A 27,836-nucleotide genomic window follows, 5' to 3' on the forward strand; every position below is an offset into this window, starting at 1 on the left:
TGGAAGTGATCTTTATGTCTTATGCCCTGTAAGATAGCGATGAAGACGGGAGCGCGTCCGATGCGCGATGAAGTAAGGGTGGAGTGTTTAATGTTCGGGACACGGAGATTCTTTAATAACAATTTCCAAAGTGCCCAAGTGCTCTATTTGCTCTTTTGTAGGACTAGTATGTTTTAGAAAAGCACACGCCTGAAGCTCTGATACCACTGTCACGGGAACGGGCACCACGTGCTATCGGAAAAGAATAGACTCAACAGACTTTAAGCACTTCAAATAACAACGGAACTGAAAGAGAGAGAGAGAGAGAGAGAGAGAGAGAGAGAGAGAGAGAGAGAGAGAGAGAGAGAGAGAGAGAGAGAGAGAGAGAGAGAGAGAGAGGGAGGAGTGGCGGAGTGGCGGAATTCCATCCCAAAGAGTACTGGCCCCAAACCTTGGCGCCTTTTTTGGTATTTCTTTATATTGCTTGAACTTAGTATAGTGCCAATACTCCACCCTCTGCACCTCATGCGGAGCATGCCAGAGAACGAGCCCCTGGTTCATATTTAAAGGCCCTTGGCCTATGAAAAGCAGTTTACATGAAAAGCTATAAACTCAAAAGCATCTTGTCCAAAAGCGGGTGGCCAAAAGCTGTCAACGCGTTTTGCGAAAATTCGTATAACTGCCAACGCAAAATCCGGGACTCCATATTGCTCCCACGTCATCAATTCGCCACCAATTGAGTGTGTGTGTGGGGGCTTGCTTTACTTTAATGTCTTTGGGTTACTTGGGCCCCATCGAACGGGGTCTCATAAGTTGGTAAGACTTCTTCTTATACTTCTTCTTTTGCTTCTTCTAGGGTTTAGGCCCCTCGACTGGGATTTGCAGGTTGGCTTCATTCTTCAGTGGCTTGACATGTTAGCAATTTGTGACAAGCAAAGCGGATGTCTAAACACACACACACACACACACACACACACACAGAGAGAGAGAGAGAGAGAGAGAGAGAGAGAGAGAGAGAGAGAGAGAGAGAGAGAGAGAGAGAGAGAGAGAGAGTCACAAAGTGATGATGTGGCATGACCACTGGGCAGAATGGTTGCGGTGGTTGTTGACGTGGACATGCGTATAAAGTAGTGAGTATAAGATGGCCCCGGTAAAGAGAACTCGCTTTGGTGGTGCCCACAACCGCGAGGCGCGAACAAGCAACGTGAATGGGAAAGGAAAAGCTCCCATGGACGACCAGGTACCGGCCATCTCACGGGTCAATGACGAGGAAATGGAGGAGGTAGGTCACATTTTAATTCAAGTTTGTTTAAATTAACATTGCATACGAATTAACATTAAAAGGAACTAAGGGTATATAGGTAGCTGATCCGAATTCCTTGCATTGGTGTTGCAGGAAGACCCCGTGCTAGAATATCGGAAGTTCCAAGTGTTTGAGCGTATTTACGAACAAGCTCGACGATCCCCAGTTTACCAATTCAGGCGAGATGTCATGGAGATGCTGATGAAGGCTCATACACCGCACTCCACTCGCATCGATAGAGGATGGGGGCTCGATTGGACACTTGCAGGAGGGGTTTACTACATCAACGCTCGGAAGCTAGGATGCCTAGCTACTGATTTGAAGAAAATACGTTGGGGAGAAGAATTGAGGGTGGTGCAGATATTCTACTTGCTGCCTACACGTATGGACCTGACTGTCTCTGACGGCACCAATCAAACCCTCAATGAGTGGCTTTTGGAGAAAGTCACTAATGTAATCCCAGCAAACAGAGTTAGAACTTTTGGAGTACCAAAAGAAGAATCCCGACTCGACACCATAGTTTACTATCCACTCAAAGATGAGTATAGGAACTACTTCGCGAATAAAGTAGAGTATCATGTAACCTGCTAGGCGTATCTTATAAGCATTCCAAAAGCCATGTAATAAATTGATCATGAGTTATCCTAAGCCTTGAGAAGTTTCGATCGTAATAAATCTTCATCAATGAAGTGTTTTTTTTGTCTCTGAATATCTGTCTCTTGATAAAGTGGGATCTTGAATTTTATTTAAGTCTCGTGTCTATTTGAAATATAAGTAATGGTATCAAGAATCTCGTGCAATCCATGTAGGCACCGCTTGCTGCTCTCTACTCGGCGGCGCAAGAAAAGAAGCTCCTCCTTAAACAAGCCCAACCTCCACTCTTTAAGGGCAAGGAGGCAAATGTGGAAAGAGATGCGGAAGTATGGATGGAAGCTATGGACGACTACTTTGAAGCTGCGGGAACCCAACCCGTGAATCAAACCATGCTGGCAATGTTCCGCTTGTCTGGTGATGCCAAGATATGGTGGAAGCAACATTGCAGGGACTTGGATATTAAGGGATCTTCCCAATCCTGGGAAGACATTAAGGCTGCAGTGATGGGGCGTTACTTACCACCCGCCTATAAAACCTTGAAGATGAACGAGTTCTTTTCACTTCGGCAGCTGACTTCATCTGTGGAAGAATATTATTCAAAGTTCGTCACTCTTCGGAGATATGCTCCTAAGATGACATTGGAACAACAGGTAGCGAGGTTCTGCCGAGGGCCAATCGACCTTTTGAATACTCGGTTGGAAGCTCTCAGGCCGACAACATTGCAGGATGCCTTGTTGAGGGCCAAACCTTTAGCTCTTGAAGTACAAAAAGTTAATCAGAATAGGAGGAGTCATTTGGCAAAAAGAGCAAGGACAAATGTTTGGAATAACAGACCAGCCAACCAAGTGTATGACCAGCGCCCTATTGTGGCTACCACCACAACCATGGAGTTCCTAAATGTTCGATGCTATGGTTGCGGCGAGTTTGGGAATTACAGATCCAAGTGCCCCAAGAACACTCAGGCAACCAGCGCTAATGCCATACCCTTGAATGTCCATGGGCGTGGCCAACCTAATGGAAGAGGAGGACGTGGAAGGATGAACAGAGGGTGAGGGCGTGGAGCTACCGCCAGAGTGAATGCCGCAGTGGTACAACCAACTGTGGGAGATGAAGCAGTGGAGAGAGCAACTGAAACCGGCCCGTAGGGCGGTAGGCGTTGGCTTTCACCCGAAATTCTTTACTTTATACACACACACAGAGCACTTTGCAAAGAGAACCTGCGACGGGAGTTAACACTTGAATACACACACGGCTCGGAAGCTAGAATGCTCCGAGCATACGCCGACAACCTGTAGGCCCCAAAATTGGCGCCCCTTTCGGTATTTCTTTATTCTTTAGGAGGGTAAATTACAAGGTAAGGTCTTGGGAATCCTTCACGTGTATCCACCTAGATACCATTTGATTTGGCCAAATTTCGGCAGCATAACAGCCCCAAAACTTGCGCGAAACCAATTCCCCTACTGGAACTCACTTGCACTGGCGTATACCCTCTGATTCTTGCCCAAAAACAGTAAATTCAGCACGCTGTATTTACTGGTTTTTGCCCTGTTTTCAGCCCCAAACAGTCCCCTAACTGTCCTTTGCCAGTGGGGCACGATTCCCAATGGTCCTGGCGTCCGTATGGCTGAAAAACAGTGAAATTACAGCGCATACACAGCGCTGATTTTGCACCTGTACGGTGAGGTTATGACCCTCACCAGTGCCTGCTTTGGAGCAGCAGTTAGCTACCCCTGTTCCTGCTCAAGGAGGCTCTTGCCTCAGCACAAAAGCATGAACCCACACAACTGTACATCAGTCAAATGAGTAGCCCTCTTGTGGGGCATCACATAACTGCACGTAGGGGAGAGAGAGAGCAGTGTGTAGTGTGCACGGCATCACTCCTAGTACCACACTGTACATGAGAGGGAAAGGAAGCACTCCATAGCTCTTAACCTGTGACAAAAGCTGAAATGAGGCCTCTCCCAACATAAAAATCAGCGCCCATTTTTTTGCAAGAGGCAAGTGCATGAAAAGTTGACACTTGGCGCATTTACAAGCATTTGCCCGTTTCGGGTTCGCTGCTTAAAAATATCCTGACCGGTTGCCCAGTTGACTTCGCGGCAGAGTTGTAAAATGTTCCCCTAGTCATACCGGAGGTAATGACGCGAACACATTTCACGGCCCAAAATAGCAGTTCCCTAAATTTTAGGAGATGCTTCCATTGGGCTCCCACTGGTCTTCTGACCATCTATCCTCATTGGGACCGCATCCAAAAATGCAATGTGGCCCAACTGTCGGATACTTTTTGTTGGTAGTCCCACCTTGACTTTACGCCTTAATTGAGTTCACTTCCTAGTATCCACCAACTTGCTAAGTGCGACGGGGGGACCTATATGATCTTGCTCTGAGCCTAGACATCCTCTTACCATACGAATTCCAGTGCCGACCACTTCCCGTCTGCGGGTGAATCTACCGTTCACATTGGCCATACAATGTCCGACCGTTTGCTACTTCAAAAAGAGGGTCTTAAACAAATAAAATAAACCCCATTGGAAAGAAACCAACAACCAAGGTTAGCAGCTGCCACATCTCTGTGACATGGTTAATAACTGCCACGTCCTCGTGACAGCAACCTTGCATGCTGCAATTGACAGCCCCAATGGTTGCGAGCAATACCAGTCATTCATACGCAAGGTAGTACCGTACGTACGTGATGCAATCCGTACGGTACGTCCGTACAGTACGGATCCGTACCGTACGGATTGCATCCGTACGGTGCAGTATTTTTTTTTTAAAAATTTGGCCAGCGCGTGTGGCGTCCGTTGCAGCGATAGGGTAGCGTTTTATTTTTTCAGTATAGCTCTTTACAGAGAGTGTGCGCTTCTGTAAAAGTTGCAGAGCAGGTGCAGAGCAAGTCTGTGAGCGCCTTTCTTGCAAAGAAAACACCATGCCTCGCGAAGCCAACCCCCTCTGGAACATTCACACTAATGTCATTGAGATTGTGAAGACTCCAGGGCAATCCGGATCAGGTGTAGACGTTGGCAATGTAAGTATTGTGGGATGCAGAAGACGAGTACGGTCACTCGTGTCGTCAGACACTTGACAGCAATAGGATGTACAGCCAATTGTGGAGCATGCAAGAAGGTGCCGCCTGCTGTAAAAGATCAACTGATTGCAGAAAAATTTCCAGCAATGGCAGGAGTAAACAAAGGTAGGGGAAAACAATCTACACAAGATGCTCTTCATGATGCCCTTCTCGGAGACCTTGGGGAGACGGACACTCAAGATCAAACGGTGGGAAGTAGTGAACCTAGTGCACGGGCTCAGTCTAACAGGAAGAGGGCTCGTGTCATGCAAGATGTTGAGGATGTGTTTTCTGAGGATGTTAATGATACGGAGGATGTCACAGGGCCTAGGCAGACCACCTTGCCCTCGCGTGTGCATACTCAATCTTGGATCAAGGAGCGACAAAAGGTGGTGGAGATGGAGATTGCTCGCACTCTTATTGAGTGCAACATCTCCTTCAATGTATTGAGGACTGACCAATGGAAAAGGATGGTGAAGGCTATTGCTCAGGTTGGTCCCACAGATACATGGACTGGCTTAGAGTACAAGAAAATGCGCACGACAATGCTTGATGAGCAAAAGGCTTTGATTGACAGGGCTTTGGTTCCAGTGAAGGCAGGATGGAAACAATTTGGGTGCACAATCATTTCAGATGGTTGGAGTGACATACGTCGACGACACATCATCAACATTCTTGTGTCATCTTGCCTTGGCACATATTTTTTGCGAGCCGTGGATGCAGGGAAGGCAGGGGAACATATCACAGGTCAGTTCATTTACACGCACATTCGGCAGGCCATTAGAGACGTTGGCGCAGAGAATGTGGTACAGGTTGTCACTGATAATGCATCAAATTGCAAAGCAATGGGTGACTTGATTTCAGCAGAGTTTCCATCCATAGTTTGGACCCCCTGTGCTGCACATTGCCTTGATTTACTCATGGAGGGGATAGGGAAACTCCCTTGGGTGCTGCCTATTGTGTCTGATGCAACAAAGATCACCACTTTCTTCCGCAAGAAGCACCAAGCACTTGCCATCTTTAGGAGCCACAGCCAGTTGGATATGGTATGGCCTTCAAAAACCAGGTTTTCCTATATGTATTTGGTGCTCCATAGGCTCTTCAAGCTAAGGGATTCCCTGATGCAAACAGTGGTGGATCCCAAATGGAGAGACATGCACAATTCCCAGCAGGAGAACACTAAGTACATCCAGAGGCGTGTTCTTGATGAGAGCTTTTGGACAGAGGTGCAGTCTCTCACAGTGGCTTTGCAGCCTGTTCACGTGTTGCTGCGTGTCACGGATATGGAGGGGTCCACACTAGGGCTGGTTTACCATCTATTCTTGCAGATGAAGAGCCACATTAGAGAGTGTCCTTCTTTGTCTCAGCAGCGGTATGTTTCCTTGATTGCATCATTGACAATTGTTGGCAATTGTTTTTTTTAGATAGCTCGGACCTGCTACACTGAGATGCTTCTTTTTTGATGGATGTGTGCAGACGAGATGACATACTGGCTATTGTGGAGAGTCGGTGGACGTTCATGAGCCGTCCTATACATGGAATGGCTGCATGTCTCCATCCTCTCTACAAAAAGCCAAAACTATTCCATGATAGAGATTTGCTTGCACTACGCGATTCATACATCTCGTTGAGGTATGACGAGGACACACAACTGGAGATTGATGCTAAGATGACGAGCTTCATCAACAGCTTAGGTCCTTCCTTTGTGCGGCCTGTGGCACTGAGACAGGAGGCCACCAAGTTTCCTTTGACTTGGTGGCAGAGCTATGGGAGACAGGGTCTTCCCAAGCTTACGGATCTTGCATTACGCCTACTTTCGCAGGTAAATACGAAACCTAAACCATTGCCACTTTTGCAGGTAAATACTAAACCCTAAATCATTGTAATTTCCCAATTGAAGGATTGCTCTGCGGGTGCTTGTGAGCGCAACTGGAGTGCCTACTCATTGATCCACACCAAAATACGCAATAGGCTAAGCACTGCGCAACTAGAGAGGTTGGTTTACTGTAGAGCCAACATGAAGCTTGTGCGAGCCTACCATGCTTTGGGGACACCAAAGCAGGTAATATTAAATATGTGGTTTTGTTAACTCGTCGATTTTACTTATGATGATATGATCGAACTCTTTGTAACGTACGTTCGGTTTTTTCTATGAGCAGGTAGATCCCACGCAGGTTAAGATGGTGCTTGATTCCACTATAGAGAACATTGAGCAGCAGACGAGAGATGAGCAGGAGGAGATTCTTCGACTACTTCATAGAGAGTTGGAGAGTGTGGATCGACGAGTGACCAGATCGCGAGCACGGGCATGCAACATTCCACTCCAAGAGCGAGCTCCAGATCCAGATATTGCACGACGTGAGAGCATTCGCAAAGGAAAGCTTCCTGTCCGCAAAGCACAAGTACGTGCAAATGAGGCGGTTCGTCTCATTCACGCCACAGAGGAGGAGGATCTTGAGGATGTTGCAGAGCAGCCACAGGTGTCTATGGTTGTGGAGCCAGAGTACGACGACGAGGGCAATGTCTTGTCACATGGAGACATTCTCTCCTCTGCAGAGAGCTCATCTTCATCCGATGATGAGTTCTAAGCTAGTTGTCTTGGGAGAGAGAGACTTGAGTCTCTTGACTGAGGACTCCATTGGGTTTTTTCTAGTATTATTCATGCTATGTATTAGTTTTAACTTTTGGCATTTGCACCTTGCTAGTTTATGAGCTTTTGTAGTTGGCATCAGACATTGGTCATGATTGCTATGTCATTCTCATTGGTCATGATTGATATGCCATTTTCATGCCGGGATGATTGTAGTGTTGAGTTTTGTATTTGCAGTATTTTAATCATCATTAGTCAATCTTTGGATCTTCACCCTTGTATGATCATTGATGTACATTGTCTCTTACCTTACAATGCTATGTTGCTTTTGAGATTATGGTATCGAGTCTGTCATACTATTACTGAAATCGGGTATTGTGTCCCATGTTCGTATATGGACCATGGTAGGTCACTTGATTGATGTTTAATGCAGGTAGGCCTTTTCATTTAGCCATATAGATTGATAGTTTATATATTTGTGGGCTTCTTTTGTGAAATTTCAAATGTTTTTCCTAATTTTTAAGGGTTTTTTACCAATAGTGCGTATTTTTACGTACCTTAAACCTCAATCCATACAGGACTGCGTACCTTACGTACCGAATGCATACAGTATTTTACGTTTGGTTCCACCTTGTTCATACTCCAGGATCTCTCAGAGGTGAACAAGTTAACTTCCTTATAGATTGTGGTAGCACTCTTTCATTTCTTTCACCCAAATGCATGAGGAAGCTAAAGCTAGATAAGTATCCAACAAGCAAACTAGTTGTAGAGTTAGCAAACGGCAAGGAAGTAGTATCTCAACACTCTGCAGGAAAAATCGACTTTGATTTAGGGGGACACCCTACTTCTGCCCAATTTCGAACCCTACCCTTAGGATTCTTTGATGGGATACTAGGGATGGACTGGCTAAAGCAAAATAAGGCCCACATCCATTGTGCACAAGGGAACTTTACCTTTACAGATAACTTGGGTAATGAAGTCTTAATCCAGGGGGAAAATGGGAGACCTAGGGCTACTCTAGTTAAGGCCAGCAGACTTTTGAAGGGACTGAGAAAGGGGCAGCAAATTTATGCGGTAAAGCTCAACAAGGTGGACCAATCAGATACCACACTCCGACCAAACTGGTTGAGGGAGTATGATGATGTATTCCTTGAAGACCTTACGAATCTTCCACCACATAGAGAGGTAGATCATGAGATTGAGACTATCCATGGATGTGAACCTATCTCAAAGCGACCTTATAAAATGTCACTTCCAGAGGCCATCGAACTCAAGGAACAACTTAGGCCACTCATTGAACAAGGATTTATTCGGCCCAGTACTTCTCCTTGGGGTGCACCAGTTCTTTTTCAGAAGAAGAAGGATGGGACCTTAAGGCTATGTATAGATTACCGTGGACTGAACCAGGTAACTGTCAAGAACAAGTATCCAATTCCAAGGATTGACGAACTCTTGGACAGACTCCACGGCGCCAAAATGTTTACAAAGATTGATCTAAGGTCAGGATTGTATGCAATGTTAATTTAAACAAACTTGAATTAAAATGTGACCTACCTCCTCCATTTCCTCGTCATTGACCCGTGAGATGGTCGGTACTTGGTCGTCCATGGGAGCTTTTCTTTTCCCATTCACGTTGCTTGTTCCCACCTCGCGGTCGTGGGCACCACCGAAGCGAATTCTCTTTACCGGGGCCATTTTATACTCAGTACTTAATTGACAAACTTGGATGGTATCAGTATCTCACCTTGAGAAGGGGGGGATGTCACAGCACACTTAACCCTATGTGCATGTGGACAAGCTGTACCTACTTCTAGGGTTTAGGTAGCCTAAGAAGTGTTCTGACACCCTTGTGAGCCTGCGTACATGTCCAGGCACTTAGAGTAGCTACATACCCTTTGATTGCACAACCCATGATCATTAGCATTAGTAGCCAGCTCCACCGCATGACACGGTTTGCGACAACATGTGAACCACCTCTTAAAAATCCATTTATTTAATAAGTGACTTTTTATTGTGGAGGCTGATTTAGCCTTGCTCGACCTAGCATATTTTACCTATAAAGGGGACCCAAGGCGCCAATAGAGAGCAGAAGAGGCAGCAAAAGAATTTTCTCCTTAGCAAGACCAGCAAGGGCAACCATCTGCATCAGCATTTTTGCCTTCAAGATTAGCGTTTCCAGCCAAGGAACCAGTGTTTCAGATCAGGCCTTCACGTCGTCGAACCGCTCATATCCGATAGCAGAACCTCACTGTAGACATCTTGTCACCGCGGATCATCTAGCGTTTTCAGTTATCAGCCCTAAATAGATATCGTTTTTGCATTCTCAGCCCTTGCAGGCCTTGGTGGTAGTAGATCAGCCTTTGTCTCGTAGCAGTAGCAGATTCACAAATCAGAACCTAGCGTTGCCATTTTCAGCCATGAGCCTTCGTCATCGTCGTCGTCAAGTACCACAACATCTAGAAGCATTGTACCAGACCTTTGTGCAATCTATAGCAAATACCTCTCTAGCAATAGAGAGGGGGGCCCTCGGAGGGGGGTTTGAGACCCCATTTGGTGTTCTCTCTCTCTCTCTCTCTCTCTCTCTCTCTCTCTCTCTCTCTAGCACTCTCATACGCTGCACTCACAGTTTCCACTCGCTCTTTGTTTTGGTAGTTGCACATTCTCTCTCTAAGTAAGGAAGGCTCTCCCTTCCGCCTAGTGAAGGTACCTTGAGCACTCACTGATCACTCCTCCTGAGCCATGCAACATCATTCACTTTCGTTGCACATTACACTATATGACACAAATGGGATACCCTAGCCTCTGTTGGTACTCTCCTAAATGTGCCAGTCTCAATCTCTAGCCGATGCGATGATGTGCGCATCTTTCGAATAGCACATCGTATCCCATAGGATAAATGAGTGTCCATATAGGCCGGTCTGATCACATATCCATCCTCTATTAGTTGGAGAAGATGCTCTCTATAGAAATCCATCTTCGTGCCCATCTCTTGTGTTGGCTGTATCTATGTGCTTCTGGTATCTAGTTGAATCAAATCCTGACGTTTAAGTCTAGTGCTCTCTGTCCGTGTGAGAGAAAGGGAGGGTGTATCCAAGGAGTACTAGAATTGAGGCAGTCTATCCATGCTGAAGCTATGTGACTGAAACCATGATGTCATCTGCCCATACCAGCATGCTGTGTCCTCCTGTAGCGCTAGCTGTCGGGATGACTCAAGGACTAGCAGAGCATGTGTCTCTCTAGGGAGGTCCCTTAAATTATGCATGAAGGAAACTGATCTAGTAAGGGCCTCAACCACGAGAGGGGGGGGCAGCTAGCTCGGCTCGAATAATCTCATGTGTCATTGAGGCCTTAGCCCGAATCAGCCGACAGATCATAGAGACTAGAGGCCTATCCATACATCTCCATCCATCATTGCTACCAGATCTGCCATGGTGGTCCATTGAGGGTCCCCAAATCTGAACCCCATAAAGCATAGCTGAAGCCACTAGAGTGTCAAAAAGCCACAACTTTGTTCAAGGTTCTTGAAAGTGGACGTGTGAACACATCTTTTCCAATCCTCCCAAGGCTGCATAAGCTCTCGTCAATCTAGTCTGTGTTGCTCTCCTTAATGAAAACACCGGTCCAATAAAGATTACCCCAAGATAGGTGTATGCATCTGTATACTTTACCATCTCCTGGCCATGTGTAAAATTGGGTGCTGACCTCCTGGCCCACTGTGGTGTGGTGTTAAATACCATAACCTTGGTTTTTCCTAGGTTAACAGACAATCCACTATCGTGGGCAAATGTGTACAAAGCATCTAAATGACGCTTCATCCCCTCTGGGGAGTCAGAAATCAACACAATATCATCAACATATAACAATAGTGGGATCCATGTCCCTACCAACTGTGCTCCTCTATCACCATCCCTCTCAATGTAGTCAACAACCTCATCCACATACATGCCAAAAAGTGTAGGGGATAGCGGGCAGCCCTGTTTCACCCCAATAGTGGGGTGGACCACATGAGAGATCTCGTGAGAAGTGCGTACATATCCCACTATTGACTTGTATAGAGCCATGATCCCCCAATTAACTCTATGGGTACCCCCATCTCCTGCAGTTTGCGCATCAATCTAGCTTTGGGTACTGTATCGAAGGCTTTGCGGAAATCCACAAAGCAACGATAGAGCCGTCTCCCACGTGATCTCCCCTCCATAATAATGGCTCTGAGTGTCAGAATATGATCAAGAGTAGAGAAAGCCCGTACGCCCTCTCTCTGTCCATCTACTTAAGTGCTGCTCAAGGATGGATGTGTACAACCGTACCAATGTGTGTCCAATCATGATAGTGCGGTAGTTCCCAGGCTCCATGGGGTTCCCTGACTTGAAGATAGGTACGATAGTGGACAAACTCCAAGCATCCGGTAGGCCCTTGCACATGGCACGGTTGAACATCATTGCTAGAAGCTCTGCAAGCAGATCTCTTGCATGTATAAGATGCTCCGCTACCAGGCCATCGTGATCATATGCTCTCCTGGTCTTCATCCTATCAATGGCTTTCTTTACCATCTCAGCGGTAAAGAAAGCACACGAGTGTGAGCATGACTCTAGCGGATCTGGAAGAGGTGGCTTCCCCGTGGGCCCAGACTGTGTAGAGGGATGACGCATACTGACCCCATATCTTCGTAGAAGTGATGATTGGTGGGGGAGAGTGCTCATGGAAGTCGCCATGCCTCGCTTAAATCGTGGCTCAAAAACAATTGATATAAATCCTACTTTGGTCGAGCTAGAAACGCCCTCTTCTTCTGTTGTACTAAACGCCGAGAGGCAATATGTGATTTCCTGTGAGTAATGACTCATAGACGTACCTCCCTCTAAAGTCGGGCTTTGGTCTCTTTTCACTGCTCATTATACCAGCTATTCTGGGGTATGCTCCCAAAACGTCGCCTCTGCCCAGGCTCAGTGTGTGGGTATGCCTCTGCTGCTGCATCCTGTAGTGTCTCTGTCAATATATAAGTGAGCTCCCCTAGAGGTCTCCCCGGATCCTCTGTGCATAAGCGTTTGTAGATACCATCTTTGTAGACAGAAACAGAATCAGACTCTTGTCACGTGCACATGGCTCTGTGTGCCATGTGGACATGCTTCATCGACTTCCATATCATATCTCTAGATAGGAGTGTCTAGAATCCTAGGAGGATTAGCATTGGCAATTTTGTGAGCTTACTTGCAGGACCTGCATGCCCAAACGAGTCCATTAGATTAGGTTTTCTAGTTTTGGAACCCTCTTGCAAAAATGGTTTGTACACGTGTTTTGATAGATGTTATTATAGTTCTGTGGCCATCTGGCATGACATGCATGTAGGTCTAGGTTAGAGGAACGTGTCGGTCCAATCCATTCGTCAAATGGATCACAAAATAATTAGTCACATGCACATGGATCTGTGTGCCACGTGGACATGCTTCATCAACTTCCAGAGCCAATTTTGTACGTATCTTTAGATAGGAGTGTCTAGAATCCTAGGAGGATTAGTACCGTCTGTAATTACTTGGTCTATAGCAGAAGTGCTATTTTCTAATAATGAAAAATGATTTTTTTTTAAATTTTAAGACTTAATGTGCACATATGAATTAATGCATCCATAGTTACGGGACAAGATGTACGGACTTTATGACCATTATGAATTTTCTCATCGTTCAGGCAGTGTAAAATAATCGGACATAGAACAGAGCGCGCTAGAATGACCAAGCACATAAATGAAGATGGGTTTCTAAGAACACCGAGTGCATTCTTGGTTAGAAACATATTAATATGATAAGTTTCGGGGACGTGCGAGTAATAATTTTTAGTATTTTTAAATGCTCATGTTCCCATTAGTTTTTGCAGGAAAATACCAGGTGAAATTCCCATTTAAATTTGTGAAGTTTAGTGTGTAAATTCGTCTGTTTATTATATATTTTATGCAAAGGGGGGGGGGGGGGCAAATGCTTTTCAAAAGGTCATTTTTAAATAAAGTGACCACCGAAGTTTGAAAGGGCCAAAATAACTAAAGCCCACATGAGGTAAAAAAAACCACGATCTCTCTCTCCAGCCGCGTGGAATTTTTGAGCAGCCATCGTGGACAATATGGAAAGATTGACACACGCACACACTTGGTAGAATTCATCGCCAGCACTCCCCCTTGCCTATTGAAGGTAAATCGCCACCCCTCATAGCATATAAAAATGTTTACAATTTTTAGAGGAGAGAGAGAGAGAGAACAAGCTGAAAATTGTTTGTAGAAGTACACAGAGAAGGAACATGAGGGTAATGAGATCTCCCTCTCACACATAGACCTCATATCCCTCTCTCTCTCTCTCTCTCTCTCTCTCTCTCTCTCTCTCTCGTGTTGCTGTCCGGAGCTGAAAGATAAAGGCAGCCAGACGAGCAACAAAACAGCATTTTTCTGCCAAGTAGTTGTTTGGAAAGGAGCACCGGTTGAAGACCTACGAGCCAGAAGAAGCTATGACGTGCAAGTAGAAGGAAAAGCGTCAAGTCAGTCTATTGGGCTGCAGGCAAGTAAAGTTCAGCAAGCTCACTGTTTCTTCCAGAGTATAAATGCATAAGCATAAGTAATTTTCCGCTGAGGGGTAGGGACTCTGGTCCATAAGAATAAAAGGATTCAGTAAGAGGTAAGCACCTTGCTTCCTCTCAAATAGGGAGAATATAATTTCTCCCTCTCAGCAAAAAGGATCAGAAACGGGAGGGATTCCCGGTTTATGTGCTTGTAATGAAAGATTCCCCATTAACAAAGATTATCTTTTTAGGGGGGGGGGACAAGCCCATCTTCTGGTCCCCAATGTGTTGTCTGTCTCTTAAGTATGGATTAAATGTGCAATCTCAATCTCATTTAAGTTGTGCACTAATTTAAATACGAACGCTTTCGTATTTGTGACAGTGGTATCAGAGCAAGGTCCTCTCGTTTCCTTTCTTAAGGAGAGACGATCCTTGGTAGGGGAAAAAAATCCGTAATGACAGGACAAGCAGAAGAGCTTGAGCGGCTCTAGCAGCAGATGGCAGAATTGCAAGCTGCTCTTGCTCAGCCAGAAGTGTAGAAAGTGCTTAAGACCCTTGAAAAAGGGAAAGCAAAGATGGTGGAAGAGCCACCTCAGAATCCCTAGTACCAACTCAGAGGGACCTTGCAGTAGGAACCTCCCGGTAGCATGAGGAAGAAGAAGAAATCCCTTCGCCGACTTACTTACCAAATTACTCTTTCATGAAGAACTTGGATAATATCATTCCTGATAAGGAACTCGAGTTGCCCCCCGACAAGGTTGTAGATCAACCACCAAAATCAGAAAAGCAAGACAAGGATCATAAAAAGAGACGACACAGAATTCCGGTGGACTGGAATTCCAAATCCATCGCCAAGAAGCGGTCCGACACCGCAAGAAAAAGAAGAAGACGTTCAAAGCTGGAGATAAAGATGTTAAATTCGAATGCTATAATGCAAAGAGGATCGATACGAAGGCTCTCGCTTTTATTCGACAATTCAAGGTGGCCTTTGCAGAATGTGATTTCTCAGAATGCTCTAAACTCCGCCATACTAGCATGTATCTAAAAGGGCTAGCAACTGGTGGCTTACCACAATTACGGAGAAACGCAAACCCAAAGATTGGGAGTAGTTCAAAAAGGAGTTTTATGCTCAGTTCCTTCCTCCCGACTTTGCTAATGATGTGAAGAAAGAATGGGATTGGCTCTCCCAAAGAGAGCATGAAGCTGTGTCAGACTACGTCGACAAATTTTGGGCGGTCCTTAAAGTCACTCTCTTTATGAAAATTTTTGATGAAGAGAAGATGCGCAAGTTTGAAGCGGGACTTTAACCAGGACTTCAGAAAAGTATGAAACTCTATAACACTCTTTAAATTATGATGGAGTTCGCCCTTATAGCTGAAAACTTGCATTTGAAAGGAACTCCTCGAAAGTAGGAGTTTAGTACCTTTTATGCAAAGCAGAAGGCTCTCACTACTGAGATAGAAACCTCCACACGAAAGCGGCCTGCAGATCAGGCCAAAGGCCCAAAAAAGAAGCCAAAGAAAGCAAAGAAAAGAAAATTCCTCAAACCTCTCTCAGTTGAAAGCGTACATGGAAGAGGGCAAATGTTTCTAGTGTGGCAAGACAGGCCACAGGAAACCAGATTGTCCACAGCTTAAGAAAGATTCTCCTCCTCTTGCATCAAATTCAGTCGTACAAGCCAACACCAGGAAGGAGAAAGGAAAATGACAGTTACTCAAAGGGTGGGGTAGCTTGAACATCACGTGCACATCTAACCCTATGTGTACGTGCACAAGCTACTTCATGACATGGGTTCAGTTCAATTAGATTAGGAAGTGTTCTGGCACTTTTGTGAGTCTGTTCGCAGACCGTGCATGTCCAGGCACTTAGAGTAAATGCATATCCTTTGGTTGCACACAGCATGACCATCAGATTTCCATCAGAACCCATCAGGAGCATTTTTATAGTGCATAGACCTATTTTCCCTATTTTAGCCAATTTTCACTTATTATTTCTAAGTGACTTTTGTTGGGAAACTGGGTAGGGCAATTTGACAAGCGAGTATATAAGAAAACCCAGCGCTAGCACTTTCTGGCAGAAGAGGCAGCAGGGACCAGACATCCGGCAATGCACCTTCTCAGCAAGACCCCCCGGCAAGAAGACCGAGCGTTTTCAGCGATCAGCAAGAATCAGCCAGCGTTTTGCATTTGCAGGCCAACCTGGCGACAGCATGACAACAGATCCTCTAGCGTTTTTGCAACAAGACCCCAATTCAGCCCTAGCGTTTTTGGAGCAACACAGCAGCCCAGAATTTTGCAGTTCCTCGGCAATAGGACCCAGATTAGCATCAGCGTTTTCAGTTTTCGGCATCAAGACACCGCAGTAGAAGTCCCGAACCCCGCAGATCTCACCTTCCCGCAGTAGATCCTCGCCGCACGGTCAGATCAGCGAGCGTTTGCAGTTTCAGCCCGGAAAAGGCAGATTTCAGCATCTGCGTTTTCAGCGCGTCGTCGTTGCATTGTCGTCATCGCCGTCGTCACCAACATAGAGTCAGAATTCAGCATATAAAGATTTGCATATTTCAGTCATTAGCGTTTTCAGATTTCAGCCCGTCGTCCTCATCGTCGTCGACATCGTCGGCAAGTCCAAAGCATTGTAGAGATTTGTGCAATCAATAGTAGACCACTCGCCATAGAGAGTGGGGCTTTTGGAGGAGGGTTTGACAACATTCTGGTGTCGTATTCTTCTCTCTCTATCTCTCGGTCTCAACACCTTCACTCACAGTGTTTCCCACTTTGTTTGTGATCATTTGCAATCTCTCTCTAAAGGAACGGAAGGCTCTCCCTTGCGTAAGTAAAAGGAACCTTGAGCACAGCTCGGAGCACTCATCTTGAGCAAAGTTCAACATTCACATCCGCTACACCTTACATTGGTATCAGAGCTTTGACAGTGTTTAGTATCACTCAAGGAAAGAACCACAAGGATTTTTATTTTTATTTTCTGGCTTGTTGCGGTCGCACGTAACCCAAGTCCTCTTGGGCATGTCGATTCCTAATCGTGTTTTGAAGAGTGGCAGGAAACCCAAGAAAGAAGGGCTTGTCCAGCCTCCCCTTGTTTCTCTTTCACTCATTGAGAGCGGACCGTGCACTTAGCGGCCGGCCAATCGACGTGAGGTGGGAAAAAGCAACCTTGGTGTGAGTGCAAGGCCGCCAAGGGGTGCACCCGCGGGAAAGGAGTAGAGCTTGGGTAAGAGAAGATCCTTCTCTAACATGGATTGCAAGCGAAAGAAGAACCTCAAGAACCTCAAGACTCCAGAACCTCAAGAACCTCAAGACTCAAGAACCCAAGAACCCAAGACCCACAAGAACCCAAGTTCCTTGTGAACTTACGAACCCAAGACTTTAGTGGATGGTCATCACCCGAAGCGGAATGGATACTTCGCATGGAGGTGGTGAGCATGGGAGTGGCGAAGAAGAGTTTTCCCCACTAGGAGGTTTTTCTGACCCTCCCCCTTGCCCATCTACGCCAAGGATTGCACTAACTCCTATGGAGGCTTTTGACAAGATGATGATGAATATGAATTTAGAACGCGAAGCAAGAAAGGCAGAATTGGCTCGTGAAAGCGAAGAAAAAAAAGTAGAACGGGATCGCGAGCACAAAGAAAGAATGGCAGCCATAGAGCGTATGCACGAGCAAGCGCGCTTGGCGGCCGAAGAAAGAATGGCCCTAGAGCGTGAGCGAGCAAGCACGCTTGGCGGCCGAAGACAGAAGGGTAGCCTTGGAGCGTGAGCGTGAGCAAGCGTGCTTGGCGGCAGAAGATCGACAAGCACAGAGAGACCAACGCATGCAAGAGTTGGTCCTACTTTTTTCTTATGTGCAGGCGCAGATTGAACAGAATGAGGAGAAGGAGAATCTCTCAGTCTCTTCTTTTCCAAAGCACGACACATAATTTGCATGGTCAAGATGTGATTATTCACGAGCATGATGATTTGCATGATAAAGATATGATTATCACGAGCATGATGATTTGCATGATAAAGATGTGATTTTTCACGAGCATGATGATTTGCAGGATAAAGATGTGATTGTTCACAAGGATGATGGTTTAGTTGATACTTTGTCTAGTGAAGCTAACCTCATTGCAGATTCAATCGATCACGAAGAACCGATCTTGGCTCTCGAGTCGAGGTCCAAAGAACCCTCTCAGGAAGTATTATGTGTTCGAATGATTAGTCAGCACACATTGTTCGAGTGTTTCATTCGTGATGTTTTTCTGTATTTTAGTCACTGTCCTTATGTGATCCCTTTTCATAGGCATGACATATTGTGCGATGAATACGATTCACTCATGAATGAGCACGGATGTATGCGGATTTACTCATGAAAGGATGAAATGTTTGCATTCAAGGAATTCACATTCCATGTCTTTTCCTTGGCATGTGTAAGGTGCAGCGGAATGAATGTTGTATTTTCTCAAGATTAGTGATCTTTATTGCTCAAGGTTCCTTTTAGTTCTTAGGGAAAGAGAGAGCTTTCCTTCTGTAGAGTGCTGTGGACACGGACAAAGTGAGTGGATATTGTGCGTGCAAGTGAACGAGACTGAGAGAAGGAGAGAGAAGAGATACGACACCCGAGAGGTTGTAAAACCCTCCTCCAAAGGTCCCACTCTCGTCGGCGAGAGTGGTCTACTTTGATTGCACAAAGGTGTACAATGCGAATGCAATGGACAGATGCAAGTTGGACTATGCCGATGACGACGATGGTGATGACGACGGCGACTGAGGCTGAAATCTGTGATCTTCTTTATGCTGAATTTCTTGGACTGTTTTAGGGCTGAAAATGACTGTTTTCGTACTGTGCTTATGGCTGAAAATGACTGCTATGATTGGGGTTCCTACTGAAGTAAAAACGCTGAAGGGTTGGACCTATCAGGCTGCGTTTTTGAACTGCTTTGTACCTGATGAAAAACGCTGGTTTGGGGGGTCTGTTCTATGCTGAAAACGCTGCAATGGCCGAGTCCTACAAGCTAAGAAAACTACCATAAAAAACGCTGAGAGATGCTGGTGGTCTAGCGTTAGTGAAACGCTAATGCTGGGGCTGTTTTGTTGTGAGAAAAACGCCAGGAAAGAGGTTCTCGGCGATGGTTTGCTGTGGGGGAGAAACACCAAGGAGATGGAGTCGATGGTGATGCTGATGCTTGGAAACGCCAAGGGATGGGGAAGTATGGCGCTAGGGGGTCATGAGGGGGGGTACTGCTGAGAAGTTGCTTGTTGAGCGGGAAGCTCCCGCTGCCTCTTCTGCCAGAAAGTGCTAACTTGGGTTTGCTTATAAATTAACTTAGCAAAATTGCCCTACCTACTTTTGTTGGAAAGTCACTTAAAAATAATAAGTGAAAATAACCAAAAATAGGAAAATAGGCTAAATGCATTGGAAAATTCCCCTAACTGATGCTAATGGATTCTGATGGGAATTCCGATGATCATGCTGTGTGCAACCGGAGAATATGCATCTATGCTAAGTGACTGGGCATGCAGGGTCTACGAATAGACTCACAAAAGTGCCAGATCACTGCTAATCTAACTTGTTCAGACTGACTGAACCCTGCTGTGGTGTAGCTTGTCCACGGACACATAGAGTTGGGCTGTTGCACGTGACAGCATGACATAGTATCCGAAAGAGCACAAGAAGGATTGAGCATCAAGCTTTGGCATTTCCATTGTGATTTGCCACAGTTTATAGATTTAGATAAGAAAGACAAGTTTCGATTCCATTTTTTGTGTGTGTTATGAACAGTTTGGCATTCTTCTATATGTTCATCTACATTGCATGCACAGTCTTTAAAGAAGACTAGAATTTTTCCAGTCACTTTACGTGGAATGGATATGTTCATATTTTTGTGTTGGAAGTGGTTTCAAGAATTTTCATCCTCGGAGATTCTTAAAGAAGGTAGACGCATGACTATAGACGAAGTTGAAGCATTGAAGGAGCCACATGACTTTGTGTCGCTTCCGGCGCGGCCCAAAGAAGCAAGCATTGTGGACCTTTATGAAGTTCAAGTATCGTATGACCCACGTATCAGAGTGGGCCGGTGAAGAGTCCTTTCCAGGATTCCAGATGCTGTTGGCGATCTCCCTCGACGCCATACAGTTCGGTACCAGTACCTCACTTTGAAAAGAAGGGGATGTCACGTGCACATCTAACCCTATGTGTATGTGGACAAGCTACTTCATGACATGGGTTCAGTTCAACTAGATTAGGAAGTGTTCTGGCACTTTTGTGAGTCTGTTCGCAGACCGTGCATGTCTAGGCACTTAGAGTAGATGCATATCCTTTGGTTGCACACAGCATGACCATCAGATTTCCATCAGAACCCATCAGGAGAATTTTTATAGTGCATAGACCTATTTTCCCTATTTTAGCCACTTTTCACTTATTATTTTTAAGTGACTTTTGTTTGGGAAACTGGGTAGGGCAATTTGACAAGCGAGTATTTAAGAAAACCCAGCGCTAGCGCTTTCTGGCAGAAGAGGCAGCAAGGACCAGAGATCCGGCAGTGCACCTTCTCAGCAAGACCCCCCGGCAAGAAGACCCAGCGTTTTCTTTCCATTGCAGATCAGCCCCAGCGTTTTGCATTTGTAGGCCAACCTGGCGACAGCAGGGCAACAGATCCTCTAGCGTTTTTGCAACAAGACCCCAATACAGCCCTAGCATTTTTGGAGCAGCACAGCAGCCCAGTGTTTTGCAGTTCCTTGGCGATGGAACCCAAATTAGCATCAGCGTATTCAGTTTTCAGCATCAAGACACCGCAGTAGAAGTCCCGAACCCCGCAGATCTCACCTTCCCGCAGCAGATGCTTGCCGCACGGTCAGATCAGCGAGCGTTTGCAGTTTCAGCCCGGAAAACGCAGATTTTAACATCTGCATTTTCAGCGCGTCGTCGTTGCATTGTCGTCGTCACTGACATAGAGTCAGAATTCATGAGATAAAGATTTGCAGATTTCAGCCATTAGCGTTTTCAGATTTCAGCCCGTCCCGTCTCGTCCTCATCGTCGGCAAGTCCAAAGCATTGTAGAGATTTGTGCAATCAATAGTAGACCACTCTTGCCATAGAGAGTGGGGCCTTCGGAGGAGGGTTTGACAACATTTTGGTGTCGTATTCTTCTCTCTATCTCTTAGTCTCAGCACCTTCACTCACAGTGTTTCCCACTTTGTTTGTGATCATTTGCACTCTCTCACTAAAGGAACGGAAGGCTCTCCCTTGCGTAAGTAAAAGGAACCTTGAGCACAGTTCGGAGCATTCATCTTGAGCAAAGTTCAACATTCACTTCCACTGCATCTTACATTGAATGGGCAAAGAGTATTAATCTTGTTTGATCCAGGCTCCATCGACAACTTCATCTCATTAAATACCTCAAAATCTCTTGGAATTAATTCCGAGAGATTGGGAACTCCAATAGGTTCAAGATCAGTCTTTGAAGGGTTGACTACGAATTCCATTCCAATGCAAGGGCATTTGAATCTAAAGATTGGGAAGTACTCTGATCGAGAGTCTTTCCTAGCTGCACCGATAGAAGGCTGTGATGTTATTTTAGGCATGCCTTGGCATTACAAGATCCATTCTCTCCCAGATTATGTAAATAAGAAATTTTTGCTTCACTTTCAAAGGGCAGCAGTATGACCTATTCCTATAGTCAGTCACAAAAGAGAATTAAAGAAGCGTCTTTCTGCTTACTTGATTTTTGTTAAAGATAGAGAGGTGAGTGCTGAAAATGTCTTGTCGAATTTAGATAATGATCGGCTAACTTTTCTTAATCAGTATAAGGATTGTTTTACTGACACTCTTCTAGACGAATTATCCCCTGAAAGACCGGAAGACCATCGTATTGATCTAATTCCGGGCAGTTCACCCCCAAATCAGCCACCGTATCGAGCTAGTCTGGAACAAGAAGAAATCCTTAAACAAGTAAATGAACTTTTTGAATGTGCATCGACTATCGTTCTCTTAACAAGATTACGATTGAGAATAGGTTTCCGATTCTTCGAATTGATGAAATCTTAGACAAACAAGGGTCACGAATTTTCAGCCACATAGACCTCAAGAGCGGCTACCACTAGATTTGTATTGCTCCTGAAGACATACATAAGACTGCATTCCAAACAACTTTCGGATTGTACGAGTTTCTAGTAATGCCTTTCGGCCTTACTAACGCTCCAGCAACTTTCAATTGAATGATGGCCCGTTTTTTTCGTCCTCATCGACAGCTCACAGGAATCTTCTTTGATGACATCCTACTCTTTTCTCACACAGAGGAAGAGCACAAATGACACCTACAGACTGTGTTTCAAGAATTGCAACAATATAAACTTCAAGTTAATGCTAAGAAGAGTGAATTTTTTTTGACTTGGGACACATTGTCTCTCATAATCAAGTATGCATGGACCCTAGTCTTCTCTCACACAAAGGAAGAGCACAAATGACACCTACAGACTGTGTTTCAAGAATTGCAGCAGTATAAACTTCAAGTTAATAGAGTGAATGTTTTTTGACAGAGATTTACTATTTGGGACACATTGTCTCCCATAATCAAGTATTCATGGACCCAACAAAGGTTCAAGCTATTTCAGATTGGCCACAACCTGCTTCGGTTCATGACGTCCGAAGTTTCCTCGGCCTCTGTTCCTACTACAGACGTTTTATTCGCCATTTTGCTCATGTAGCTGCACCTCTCTATGATCTCACAAAGAAAAAGATATCTTTTGTATGGGGGGTTAAGCAGAAGGAAGCTTTTGAAAAGTTTAAGTACCTACTCACCCATAGACCCATCCTCGTCGTGCTTGATCTTCAGAAACCATTTGAAGTGCATTGTGATGCTTCAGGTGATTACATTGGCTCATTTTTAAACCAAGAAGGCCACGCAATAGCTTATGAAAGTAGACGACTTCGAGATGCAGAACTTCGTGCTTCCATCTATGAGAAGGAACTCATGGTAGTTATCCACGCTCTCTTAGTTTGGAAACACTATCTTTTGGGAGCAGATTTTACGATCAAGACAGACCACCAGAGCCTTCGATATTTCTTCTCTCAACGCAAGTTATCTGAGAAACAAATGAGGAGGGCCAATTTTCTCTCCATGTTTCACTTCCAAATCTTACACACTTTTGGAAGTAAGAATGTGGTGGCAGATTGGCTCTCTCCGACGGCCCCAAATAAATGCCATAATAAGTATACATCATCAAGAGTTGGAATCTCTTCCCGAGATGTACCGTGACGACTCCGATTTTGGTAAAATCTGGCAACAGCTACAAACTGGTATCGAACTCTTTCCCTACTCTATTAATGATGGTTACCTTTATTTCCATCTGGCTCTTTGTGTGGTGCGTCCACTTAGAACAAAGGTAATGGATGAAGCACATGCTTCTCCTTACGCAGGTCATAGAGGCATAATGTCTACAACACAGGCCCTAGAAAGATATTTTTATTGGCCAACACTATGAACTTACATAGACAAATATGCCAGAGAATGTGTACCATGCCAAAAAGCTAAGTATGATTGCCATAAGACCCCTGGCTTGCTTCAGCCCCTTCCGGTACCACAAGTACCTTAGGAAAGTATTGCCATGGATTTCGACAATTTTGTGAACTTGCTTGCAGGACCTGCATGTGTGGACGAGTCCATTAGATTAGGCTTTCCAGGTTTGGAATCCTCTTGCATAAATGGTTTGTACACGTGTTTTGTTAGATGTTATTACACTTCGATGGGCATCTAGATAGGAGTGTCTAGAATCCTAGGATGATTAGTACCAGCGATTTTGTGAGCTTGCTTGCAGGACTTGCACGTCCGGACTAGTCCATTAGATTAGTTATGGAGCCCTCTTACATAAATGGTTTGTACACATGTTTTGACAGATGTTATTACACTTAGATGGGCATCTGACATGACGTGGCTTGTGGTGAATTTGGTTCTTCTTGCGACGGCTTGGTTCACATCCTGATGACTCTTCACTCTGGCATAATGGCGCGTTTGAGGTGCCTTGTATGCAACTTTTTGTGGGGTGGCCTCGATGGCTCTATTGACACTCGACTATGAGTCCATTGGAACACAATCATATTGCCTAGAGAGGGAGGATTGGGGATTATTGATCCGAAGATGCAGAGCAAGGCATTGCTTGCGAAGCTCATAGTACGTGGATTGTTTCCAGGGGTAGAGCCTTGGAAAACCGGCTCTACACCATGCTTTGTCACATGCATCTTCTCGTTTTGGATCTCTAGATGATGCCAATGTTTGGTGTCCGACCATCAGATTCATCTTCACAGATGCATCCTTGAATGCATCCCATTTGTCACCATTTATGCACTGCTTGCTACGGATTTGGAAGGAATTACGTCCTGCATTGATCCGACATCTGCCTTCTTGTGTTGAGGAGGTCGCGAGGCAACCACTTGTATGGAATGTATATGTGACAGATGCAGAAGGCCGTCGGCTAGGCGAGAGGACTTACATTGATTGGGCTAGCTGGGATGACGGGCCAGCAAGCTCTTTACGCCATTGTTCCCATTCTTCCTTGGTTGGGTCACAAGTTATCAGAGAAACCTACGGGATCCGCATTGGGGTTGCTGCCCGTATGAGAGATTGATGAGGCCATTCCACCCGATTGGCATGCCTTTATCGAGGGACTTCTTTACCTTCTCATCAAGGATGTGGGTGTACTTCGATCCTCTCTCAAGAGACCCGATTGTTGCTAAGCAGGGGACTCTAGTCTTTAGCATTGTTGAGACTGGCCATCATGGACGTCACATTAGACTGGATTTTCAGGGTGAGGTTCCTCCTGATCAGCAGTTGACTGCCCATTGGCAGCGTGTTAAGGTCTAGAAGAGATCATGTGTCGACCTTTTTTTCACCATTGAGGAGGCACCGCTTTGGAGTCTATGGATTTGGCAAGGCAAGCCCCTTGTTTAGTTGGATTGGGATCCTGGAGAGTGGCAGTGGCCTTCGTTGAGCGATGTGGGAGCCCCTCTATCCTTTTTTGAGTACACAACCTCCCTTGGGAGTAGGCTTCTTTTGCGGACTCGGCATCCACCTCACCGTCGATGCAAGTCAGAGGTATGGTAGGATCAAGGCATCCTCTTAGCTTCTCAGTGACAGTTTTGGGCATGCATCTGGAGTCTGGACCCTCCGGATTAGCCGCAAGGTATGTTTTTCATATGGATGATAGCACATGCTGGATTGCCTGTAGGCACTTGGTCGGTAGTTACTGGTCAAGATCCGACTTGTCAGAGATGCACTTTGGAGCTTGAGTCCTTGAGGCACTGTTTCTGGGTTAGTCCATATTCGTAGCCAATGTGGATGGCAGTTTGTTGTTTGTTGAGTAGAGTGGGCATCCATGATGGGTTTGTGATGTGGGGGGCAGTTGCATGGCTTGTACAAGATCCAGGGTCACAGACCTTTTTCCAGGGCGTGCCGACAGATCCGGTCTTCTTGCTTACTCAAATAGGATATAGACCAGGCACTCTACAGATGGTCCCAGATGCAGGTCACGAGTTGAATTTCTCCCAGCGAGACACAGTTTTCACCACAATATGTGGAAAGCTCGATGTGCCCACATTCTGGGCCCTACGCCCACCATTTTGACAGCCATTTGGATAGAGTTGCTGCATACTCTTTGCAGTCAGTGGAATTCTTCAGCCGGCTCCTGCAGGGCAGCGGAGCAGCGTCGATGCGTCTTTCTTCAGACATGGGCGAGATTGTCTGTCCTTTTCCATCGGGATCATACCCACATAACGCGGCATTATGCACCCCCTCAGTGGTTCCTTTTACATTCATCGTACAGACCACCTTGATGTTTAGATAACCGACACATAGTTAGCCCACTATTGTAGTTCCTCTGGGTGATAGGTCATTGAGCATCTCCAGTGGTCTCGTAGGACCTTTTCTCAAAAAAACAAAAGAGAAAAAAAGAGAGAGTTGCACTATTGAGTTGTTTTCTGGTTACAGGCTGACCTTGCCCGGGAGGGAGTGATGGTGCGCCACTATGATAAGAAAGAGCTGAGAGGATTTATCAGGATATCTGTCGGAAAGCCTGAACATACAGATGCTCTAATGAAAGCATTTAAGAAGGTTGGAAAGTGAGTACTGTTGAGAGTTCTTTGTTGAAGGGAACCAATCAGGAGTCCATTCTCCTTAACAGTAGGATGATGGGTCGCTTGGTGAAATCAACATTACCTGGAGGGATGCATCTGTCACACCAACACGGGTGCAATTGAGAAAAAGCCAATTTTGCAGTGTCAGGTTGAAGAAAGATGATATTTACACGTCGCTCTCAAGGGAGTGCTATGGGTATGACAGAGAATTATAGAAGTATTCAAGTACCACCCTTGTAGAGCAGAGCTTTTTTCTTATCGTGGGAAAGCTGTGAAAGTGAATTGCATAGCCCCTCTCTCTCTCTCTCTCTCTCTCTCTCTCTCTCGTTACTCTGACTTTGTATCAGATCCACCACATTGTAACTTTCTGGTCTCATAGGTCACTTTGGCCTTTTGAAGATATTAATATAACATTTCATTTCTCTGTGTGTGTCTGGCTCTCTTGTCAGACCTTTAAGTTCATCAGTGCATTGTTGGCAACTTTTTGTAGTTCTAGAGACTCAGAATGCATTGCTAATTAGTTCATGTTAAATGGGTTTATCACTGGGCAAAAAGCAGTATATAACAAGAGTAGCAACATGCCTGTGGAAAGTTCGTTGTGGAAACGGTGGACCAAAACTACGTGCAGCTGGAAGAAAACCCATTTGTGTGAAAAATAGTAGGATACATTTTTGCAGGCATCATGTTTCATGCTATTGCCACATTCAGGAGTTGATGCAGTAATAACTCAGCACGAGCGAAAACAAATAATGCTGGGCTGTTTGTGTGAGTACAAAAGCTTTCTATGCCTTTCACTCACCCAAAATGTATGTTTTCTCATACCCTTTTTTTCAACGTAAGCTCTCTCTCTCTCTCTCACTCTCTCTCTCTCTCATAACAGGTCTTGAGCTCAACTCTCCTCGTCGGATAGATTTTTAAGGTCTCTTGGGATAGTTTCCTACGACGTTAAAACTCTCTTTGGTCTAGAGCGGTTGTTCCAAAGTTAAAACTTTAAACACACTAAAGAAAGGTGTTGGGTTCAATTCGTTGGATACCTCAGAACGGGTGAGACACGTAGCCAATCATGCACACATTGATAGTAGGCGGAAGGGTAAATGTCACAAAAGTGACTGCCCTTTCGTCGTCGAAAGGCACAACACTCTTTGGTCTAGAGTGGTTATTCCAAAGTTAAAACTTTAAACACATAAGGAAAGGTGTTGGGTTCAATTCGTTGGATACTTTAGAACGTGTGAGACACGTAGCCAATCGTGCACACAACGATAGTAGGTGGAAGGGTAAATGTCACAAAAGTGACTGCCCTTTCGTCGAAACACACAACACTCTTTGGTCTAGAGCGGTTGTTCCAAAGTTAAAACTTTAAACACACTAAGGAAAACTCTCTTCTTCTTCTTTTTTCTCTCTCTCTCTTGGGATAGCTTCCTACGACGTTAAATTTCTCTCTCTCTCTCTCTCTCTCTCTCTCATATATGAGGGCTATGGCTATTATGAGGGTAGAGCATTGCCAAACTTAGAAAGGTTACACTTGATTAGGTTCCACCCATTTTGGAAATTGAAAAACCTTTCAAAACATCCAAAACTAAAAATAAAATGAAAGTTAATGGTGAGGGAAAGGAAAAGTCTTATGAAAAAGGAAGGTTAAAAGGTTTTGCACCTTC

General features: G+C 45.2%; 3 protein-coding genes across 4 annotated transcripts in view; all 3 read left to right on the top strand.

Moving 5' to 3' along the window:
• The window catches only part of LOC147443792 (histidinol-phosphate aminotransferase 1, chloroplastic-like), a 57,591-nt gene extending 30,988 nt beyond the window's left edge, over window positions 1–26,603 (top strand). Inside the window, exons 9-10 of one of the 2 annotated variants that reach the window (XM_086526588.1) lie at window positions 26,036–26,158; window positions 26,232–26,603. In XM_086526588.1, the coding sequence (XP_086382714.1) occupies window positions 26,036–26,158; window positions 26,232–26,396 (288 nt within the window). In that variant the 3' untranslated portion in view covers window positions 26,397–26,603. Of the gene's footprint in view, window positions 1–26,035 lie in introns of both variants that reach the window. The other variant, XM_086526585.1, reaches the window with a different exon arrangement.
• On the top strand, window positions 1,072–6,950 carry LOC147443793 (uncharacterized). The gene is made up of 2 exons (XM_086526584.1): window positions 1,072–1,261; window positions 1,376–6,950. Exon 2 carries the CDS (start codon window positions 4,916–4,918, stop codon window positions 6,362–6,364), a length of 1,449 nt encoding a protein of 482 aa, XP_086382710.1. The 5' UTR covers window positions 1,072–1,261; window positions 1,376–4,915; the 3' UTR covers window positions 6,365–6,950.
• On the top strand, window positions 7,002–8,997 carry LOC147443794 (uncharacterized). Its single transcript, XM_086526589.1, has one exon. The coding sequence runs from the start codon at window positions 7,121–7,123 to the stop codon at window positions 7,526–7,528; it is 408 nt and encodes a 135-aa protein (XP_086382715.1). The 5' UTR covers window positions 7,002–7,120; the 3' UTR covers window positions 7,529–8,997.
• Window positions 26,604–27,836: the final 1,233 nt, after the last annotated feature.

This window comes from Adiantum capillus-veneris, chromosome 13 (genome assembly GCF_014529385.1).
Source record: "Adiantum capillus-veneris isolate H3 chromosome 13, ASM1452938v2, whole genome shotgun sequence".
In the NCBI taxonomy this organism is placed as follows: domain Eukaryota; kingdom Viridiplantae; phylum Streptophyta; class Polypodiopsida; order Polypodiales; family Pteridaceae; genus Adiantum; species Adiantum capillus-veneris.

Bases quoted from the DNA above. Each gene is read 5' to 3' on its own strand.
- LOC147443793 (XM_086526584.1), top strand. From the start codon at position 4,916: ATGCAGAAGACGAGTACGGTCACTCGTGTCGTCAGACACTTGACAGCA.
- LOC147443794 (XM_086526589.1), top strand. From the start codon at position 7,121: ATGGTGCTTGATTCCACTATAGAGAACATTGAGCAGCAGACGAGAGAT.